This window comes from Paramisgurnus dabryanus, chromosome 5 (assembly GCF_030506205.2).
Source record: "Paramisgurnus dabryanus chromosome 5, PD_genome_1.1, whole genome shotgun sequence".
NCBI lineage: Eukaryota > Metazoa > Chordata > Actinopteri > Cypriniformes > Cobitidae > Paramisgurnus > Paramisgurnus dabryanus.
Window position 1 is genome coordinate 11,196,380 of NC_133341.1, and position 8,411 is coordinate 11,204,790.

Below are 8,411 nucleotides of genomic sequence, written 5' to 3' on the forward strand. Positions count from 1 at the left end.
TTTATGAAGCATCCCTATAAACCAAGTTAGTCTAACTACCTCAAAGTATATGAAAACTGTGTAAAATGCATGTTAATAAGCACCACTAGGTTCTCTCTGAACTTAAAATGACTCTTTTTTTGTATATATATATATAGTTCAGTGTTATCCACGTTCAATAAAATAGTACTTTGTAATGTTCACAACATATTGTGGTTGTATATTTGGCAACAAAAATCAATTTCAGGAGCCCTTCAAAGGAAATAATTTCTTTTATTTGTATTTTTTTAGAAAACCAATAAACTACATGTGGAATAAATAGGTTAGACACAACCATACTTCTGTACAAGACATTTCTATTATAGACTGGAAAAAAACAATATGGTCCCAATGAATACATTTTGCTAAAAGTTTCAAAGATTGAACTACAGAAGGCAAAAGTTTGGCGAAATACTGTGGCAAAAACATGAGGGTAGCAAAACCGTAATTGTATAAATATATACATTTTATTTTTCAAGCAGACATAACCGAGTAGTTTCGAGAAAGTCATACTTAGTGTTTACATTCCAGCACTGCTGGACTGAGTATGAGGTATACGCACAGCTGTCTACCCATAACCTGCTGTGTTACAATCTTATCAATGTCACTTTTTCCTTGGACGACGACACATGCAGTCAGTACATTTGATGAATTTGACATATCAAGATTAAGTGATCTCTGTATCCCTTGTGTACATTGGAAGGTTGTAGTGCTGTTGAAATGGCAACCAGCATTTCAAAGCACTATTTGAACACCACAGTTTAATTTGAGCATTAGTGTAAAATGAAAAAAAAAAAAAAGTGGGCACTTTGGAGAAAAGTAGACGTAAAAAATATTTTCAGTAACACAAATGCACTCAACCAAGCAGGACCTACGCTACAAGCTATGGTCTTAACAGGTGAACCTGTCTGACTCAACTTGTGACTAGTACCATTTGCAAATGTTATTTCTTTTATATATTTAGCTACTCATGGTGAAATATCACTATTAAAACTACAGCAGCAGAAATCAGTTACTTTCAGCGTGATTAAAAACAGTGTGTTGACCTTCCTGAGTGAACAAGAAAAGGTGAGTGATACAAATTTTCTTTCAATCGCAAATGGCAGTTGATATCAAAGCCAATTAGGAAAACCTATGGCAGTTCCAGTGCCTTTTCCATTGACCATAATGATCTTAGCACGTAGTGATAGTAGGGCAATGTCAATCATTTTAAAAACCGTACAATATCTCACAGCTTGACTCATTCCATGTTGTCTGTTATGGAATCCAATGGTCCAGACGTGCCCTCTACACACACACAAAAAAAATGACTGAAAGAAACAAATGGTTTCTGGGTAAAGGTGAAGAGATGGCTGTAGAATAGTGTGTAGAACTGCAGAAAAACCTCAATTTTGTTGTGATGTGTTTCAGGATAATGCATGACATCAGGCAAGACAGTTAGCTTTCTTCAGAGGAAGAATCGAGTTTCCCTTTTTTGCTTGGAGGAGCACTGTCTTCCAATTCCTTTAAAAGAAACCAACGAATGAATTAAAGCAATAGACACCAGGTCACTGACAATCAGCTGATCTTTGCAGTTATAAAAGAAGGTGACTACTTCTAAATTTTCTTTTTATAAGTGACATCTGCAATCATGTACCTGGGATGATTTGGAAGAGTCTAAAAAGAGATCTGAATCCCCCTGCAACTTGCTGTCTCTTTTGGCTGTTGTGGACTCTGATGAGCAGTGATTTTGTTCTGAAAATAAAGTCATTAGGTAGGTTAGGCTACGTTCACAGTGCAGGCAAAAGTCGGAACAGCACAAATCAGACACAGGCCAGTTTCATATGTGGTCCTAAATCGGATACATATCTGATGTATTGCAATCTGACTTCAGTTGGAACGGCCATGTCGCATTTCATCTGACTTTTACGTCATTAACCAAACCATGCCCCACAGCGCGATTGTCCCCCCTCCCTACTTCCCCAGATGCACACACTCACACTATACTTTTATCTATCCAAGCCCGGGCACACTTTCACCATTAGAATGTGATTGTTTTGAACAAAGCAGGAAGTAAAGCGCTCTCTTAACACTGAAACCCATCGTAATGTTAAGTCTATGTTTTTTTATTCAGAGTCGTTTGGTGTGCGATGACACACAGCCATCTTTCATGTCTATCATATTGCTAAGTTGATCATATTGCTTAAGGGCGATTTATAGTCGTGCGTAGGTCCTACGGCGTAGCAGCGACGGCGTAGGTTCCGCGTCGGTTTTCATTTATACTTGTGCGTCGCCGTCCGCGTCGACGTGCAAACACACGCGAAACCGCTGGTTTAGAGCTGAAGATCTTTGCCCGAACCCGACAGGACCCGACGGGCTCGGGCGGGTTCGGGCTTCCTTTCTAACATTTTACACGGGCTCGGGCTTGCGCTCCGGCTTTGTGAGGTAAATGAGCGGTCAAGTTCAATCAGTAGCGCAGGATCGCGCTGAATTCATTTACAGTGGATTGGATTTAATGATTTTCCTCATCAAAAACATGTAGCCTAATCTTGGTGAGTAGGTTTTTCAATGTATAACTAAATATGAATCGAGTCTTAAATACATAATTTAGACAGAGGATATAGACTAATGTTGGCAGTAATGGAGAGAAGTGCCGACGCAAATCCCGCGGAGCCTTTCTCTTAATTTCGTTATTGCCAAATACCCATCTTAATTCAGAATGTATTATCTTAATTTAATTCGTTAAGAAATAATAATTTTATTGGCATATTTATAGTGTATTGTATAAGCCTATTTAGAATGAGATGTTACAATGTTACAGATGACTTATTTTATTTCTTTGTTTCAACTTCCAAGTGGCGTGTAGATTATTAGTCATGAATAAATAATGTTAAAACCTGTGTAAATTTCTCATTCTTGACAAAAGCTGTGTGTGTGCGCACATTTAAATAATGTCGGGCTGTAAACGGGTTCGGGCTTTTAAATAGCTGTCAATCTAAATGTACGTTCGGGTTCGGGCTGCATTCTGTCGGGCTCCGGACATTTCGGGCCTAACTTTTAAGGCCCGATTACAGCTCTACGCTGGTTGGCAGTTATCACGCGTGTAACCACAGTAGCAGCAGAAGTCGTCACAGAAGAAGAAGCTAAGCAAGTTAACCCACAAACGAAGACGAAATAGCAACTTGTTGTGTATAATTTGAGAATACCAGCAATGATGGAAGTAAATAATCAGCGACTTATGTTGCAGTTTGAGTTAAATCACTCCTCAACTTGGCTCATCTTTGTTTTCACCGTCTCAAACGGAAATACCTATGACGCAGTTTTTTACCTGACGGGAGGGGTTCTGGTGGACCAATCACAGAGCTTGCGGTCCGCGTAGAGCCGACGCGCTGTTAGAAATTTTGTGAGGTGCGCGTCAGGCTACGGATAGCCTACGCCGTAGGACCTACGCACGACTATAAATCGCCCTTTAGTCGCGTGTGCAGCGTAGACGTTCACGTAACCCCCTTGCTCGATTCATAATGTTTAACAAAGGCAGATGAAGGTGAACTGTTGCACAATTGAGATCTCTCCTTTTCAAATGCTCTCTGGCACGATTGCGTTCACACTATGGCTTTTCGCGCCCCTGCCCACTTCTGCAAGTAGGCCCTGGTGCTTTAACAGAGCATGATTTGGATTAGATAGTGTGAGTACACCCTAAAATGCGACAGACATCACAATTCTGCTCTGGATGAGGTTAGAAGAATACATCACAACTTCTGAGCATGCGGGTCACCTCAGGGCCAGATACAGTTCACACATGATGAGACTGATGGCAGTCGCATTTAAATGATAATGTGAACAACAGCACAATTTAAGCAAAAAATCCGAACTGAGCATTAAGGGGCTGTGCACACCAAAACTTTTAAACGCGGCTGAATAGCCTGGACAACGCCTAATGGCAGCTGTTTTTCAGCTGAGTGCCAGCTTTCTTCAGCTAAGCGCTTTGGTAGCTCTGATACGTCAACTGTGAGCCGGTTGGTTGCTGTGGTAATGTCCCGCCCCATCTCCACTTTGATTGGACGGCCACGTGAGAACTGACATTGACGAGCGGAGCTTTTCATGCAAATTTGAACATTTTCCAACTCTCGACGCTCAGTGCTGAGCGCGGAAAAACCGCCGGGCGCTGGTTTTCAGCGCGAAAGAAAACCGCTAGCTGCTGTCTTATTTGAAAAACGCAGAGCTTCCATTGGAAACAATTGAAAACATGTGCTGGCCGCAGGCGTAAAAGCTTTGGTGTGCACGCCCCCTAAGATCTGGAGTGTGAACTAAGCCCAAGTCACAATTCAGGAGGATATAGAGCAGATAGAAAAGGACTACGGGGTGGTTTAGATTAATCCAGGACTAGACCTTAGTTATATTAGGAGATTATAAGTCGTTTTTACAAACAAACCTTACAAATAAAACAACACTTGTGTGTATATTGAGACAAAACAATGGCATTGATATTTGTTAATATTGTCCGTGCAAAATGTTTTGAAATGAAGGCAGCTCAAACATAGGGACTAGGATAAGGCCTGTCCGGGAAACCGCCCCATAATGTCAGTGACTAATCATGCTTACCACTCTTATGATCCTGACCAGATGAAGGCTGTTTGGAAGGATAATGTTCACTTTTCAAGTCATTGCTGTCATTCTGAGAAGCTGCCATGGAGTCAGGTGCAGGACTTGTGTTGTTGCTGTTTTCCTGCTTCAGCGGGGATGAGTCTGCAATTGAACTCTGATTACTGTTGTCATCTGTGTGAAAAGAACAGAAATTTGATTAAAAGGAAAGCAATTGCTTGATTAACTACGTTAATTGACCAATAATTGATATGACAGTTAGCGGATAGTTACACGACAGAACAGCAAATGACAGCAATTCATTGAAGTCAAGATGTTTCTCAGTTCATTAACTATTACGAATAATAATCAAAACTTCATACTTGTAGAAAAAACAAATCATGAGAAATAATATAATTAATACATAAACAATATACCTAAATATTTTATTTCAGGACTGCCTTTATACTGTCTTTATATATTTCATGGACAGGGTTTAGATTAATGAAGGACTAGGCCTTAAGGGCCGGGTATACTTTTTTCCGCGTCCGCGTCCGGCTCGCGCACGCACGCGTCCGCGCAGCTTTCCGGGTATAGTCCCCGCGGCTACACGCGGATGGCCGTGTTCGACACTATACGCAATACAAATGATTTCTTATTCAAATTATTAGTCTAACAGGCTGTCAGGGCAGCACTGATTTGGCGACATTTACAGTACATTAAAACATTAGGATAGGTGAAGAAAAGTAACTGCTCCACCATTGCAAACACAGTTTAAGTTAGAACAAACAACAAGACAACAAAGAACAGGAATCAAACAAACATGCTCCACAGCTTTCTGTTCTTGGAAGAAGTAAAAGTTAAAGAAGAAAAACGATAGTGTGTGTGCAAATGCTGTCTATTTCCTTTGTATAATTGTTTATAGTGGAGTGTCCTGTCTAAATATTTTTACGCGCATGCGCTGTCGTACGCGGACTGTACGCGCACTGTCCGCGCGGTCTCAAATTTTGGGCTGCACGCGGACGGTCCGCGCGACCGTCCGCGGACCCTCCTGATGACGAAAATGACGTCATGCGGACGTCCCGAGTATACTTTCGGCTTTAGTTCTATCAGGACATTTATGTCGTTTTTACAAACATACCTTACAAAAAAAAAAATATGTTAAGATATGTTAGTGCAAGATGTTTTTAAATTAAGGCAACTCAAGCATGCATTTTAGTCAGGGACTTGGATAAGCCCTGTCTGGGACACCACCCATAAATAAAGAGAGTTTCGTTGAAAACGAGATAACTCCGTTTTTAACATTTTTGTCAAAATATGTTTATTACTATGTTATCATGTTATTATTTAGTTTTATGGTGCTACTTAGCTGTATTTTTTAAGTTATGAAGGTTAAAACAAAACAAACCAACTGCAGTTGAATTGATATTAATTGGAATGCACAAACAAAAAACGACATTTCTGAAATAAAAAACTGAGTTATCTCGTTTTGCAACGAAACTCTTCATATATACATTTCATTTATTATATATCATTGCCAATATCTGAAGAAAAAAAACCTGCCAAAGCGTTATTAAAAGACATGGCTCATTCAGGTAAGAGTGGGATATTTATGAGCATTACCATGCATATCCATCATTCCCGGGGAGGAGCTGTTTTCAGGGGTTGTGACCTCAGAACCATATTTGTCATCTTTGCCCTTCTTCTTGTTTTTATTCTTCTGTGTCACAAAAACAAATTGCATTTCATTTTCATTCACTTTGACTTGTAAAGAACATACAAACAATTAAATACTTAAAAGGACAGCAAGTATAAAATGCAGTAATGATTATTAACTTTCACCTACATCATCTGATTTGGGCTCTGTCACCGGTACCCACTTGTAGATTCGCAATGAGGTGTCACCAACAGTGACCCATTTCTTCTCCCTGAAAAAACAACACATGGATGCCATCATTAGATTAGAGTAAGAAATGTAACTGTATTTCCTGTGGAAAATAAACATGTTGCCACTGTTTTACATAATCTGGAAATAGGCCAGAATAAGATTTTACCTTGTCAATGTCAAGTCCAGGCTTAAATAAAACTAATTTTAAATTAGAAGTATTAAGGTTGATTACATTCATTGATTCAATCATTGACATAGCCTTACTAAGTCAATATTAAAGATACCACGGTTATATCATTTAACAGAATGTTCTTTACATAATGAGAGGATGACTTTATGTAGAAAACAGTAAAGGGAACATGTCATTAAAATCTGACATATTCCATGTTTAAGTGCTATAATTGGGTCCCCAGTGCTTCTATCAATGTGAAAAAGAACAACCCAGTAACTAAGTTTTGGTAACCATTCTCTGCAACCATGTGAAAAAATAGGTCATTGAAATTCTGCTCCCCTTGTGATGTCAGAAGGGGATAATACTGCCCCTTAATCTGCACTATGATCAGCTCAATTGCATTTAACAGGACACACCCAAAACAGCAAATTTTTGCTCACACCTACAAAGTGGCAATTTTATCATGCTATGATAAATGATCTATATGGTATTTTGAGCTAAAACTTCACATATACTCTGGGGACACCAGCGATTTATTTGACATCATAAAAAGTCGTGTGAATTTTTACCTTTAAATCACAAAAATGACTTCAGTTGGGTTTTCACAGATGGGTCACGTCACCTTAAAGTATTTACATTGGTACATTAAGAAATATCTGAAGACATTTTAGAAAAAAAAATAAAGTTACCTCCACAATACAAAGCCTCCTGCAAGTAATTTTGTAATAACAATATCTAGGCATCTATGATAAACAATCTTCACTTTAAATTAACACTTTTAAGGTCAAGGCCATTTTTCTTGAATTGAATTAGTGAACTATACTGAAAATAAATAAAGGCAAATTTTAAAATTGTTTTCAAATAAATAAAAAAAGTCGGAAAGTTTGGCTATTCTAAAATAAATCTATAAAAAAAATCAAACAAAGATCTTTTTTGACAATATTTTTTGAGATAAAAAATCTAATCTCACAACTCAGTTTTTGTGCTTAAAAGTTTGAAGTGTTATGTGTAAGCATAACTTAAATTCAAGGTGAGTGTTAAAGTGTAGGCGAAGCTGAAGCTCCGCGCTGAATTTAAAACCCCGCGTGTGAATAAACTCTTCTCACGCGCCGGTGCTCAGGAGCGCGAGTCAGTCACTCAGACTAAATGAACGAGAGTGAAAAGCTCGCTTGAGTACGGACACTATGGGTGAAGATGTTTGACTCTAGTGCCTCCTCAACTCGGCCCGTTCAGTTACTATTCAGCCGGCATTACAGGCTCAAACAGCAAAGGCTTCATGTGACTACAACGAAATGGCTTCTAGGTTCAACCCACATAAAAATTGATGGAAAATATGCAATGTTCACTTTCCCAAACTGATCTTCAAATAGCCGACAAAACATCAACTTCGCGAACAAAATGGAAACAGCACAGCCGACTGGGGAATCTGAGTGAAATTGATGTGGATTAAAGGCTCTCTTTCCTTTCATTTCATTGTTTCTCGTTGTCTCTCCTCCCCCACAGCCTGGCTGTACTGTTCATTAACGAGCAGCCGCTCTGTCTTACCATTTCCGCACTTTTTCAATTGCAGCCATAACCCGCTTGATGTCATCTTTCGCCCTGCTCCGCGTCTCCGCTCGAACCGACCTGCCCGACATTACTGCTGTTGGTAAAATATCTTTTTGCTCGCTGCCTGTTTAGACACAATGCGAATGCACAGCACAGGAGTGAGGCGGGGTTTGTGCGCCTGCGCGGACGACAGATGCCCTCGAAGCACGAGAGACGGTCAATGCG

General features: G+C 39.6%; 1 protein-coding gene across 1 annotated transcript; it reads right to left on the reverse strand.

Moving 5' to 3' along the window:
* Positions 1-232: 232 nt before the first annotated feature.
* On the reverse strand, positions 233-8,321 carry bcl7a (BAF chromatin remodeling complex subunit BCL7A). The gene is made up of 6 exons (XM_065266811.2): positions 8,184-8,321; positions 6,425-6,506; positions 6,202-6,298; positions 4,600-4,773; positions 1,655-1,752; positions 233-1,521 (listed from the first exon to the last, which is right to left on the reverse strand). The coding sequence occupies exons 1-6, from the start codon at positions 8,273-8,275 to the stop codon at positions 1,456-1,458; spliced, it is 609 nt and encodes a 202-aa protein (XP_065122883.1). The 5' UTR covers positions 8,276-8,321; the 3' UTR covers positions 233-1,455.
* Positions 8,322-8,411: the final 90 nt, after the last annotated feature.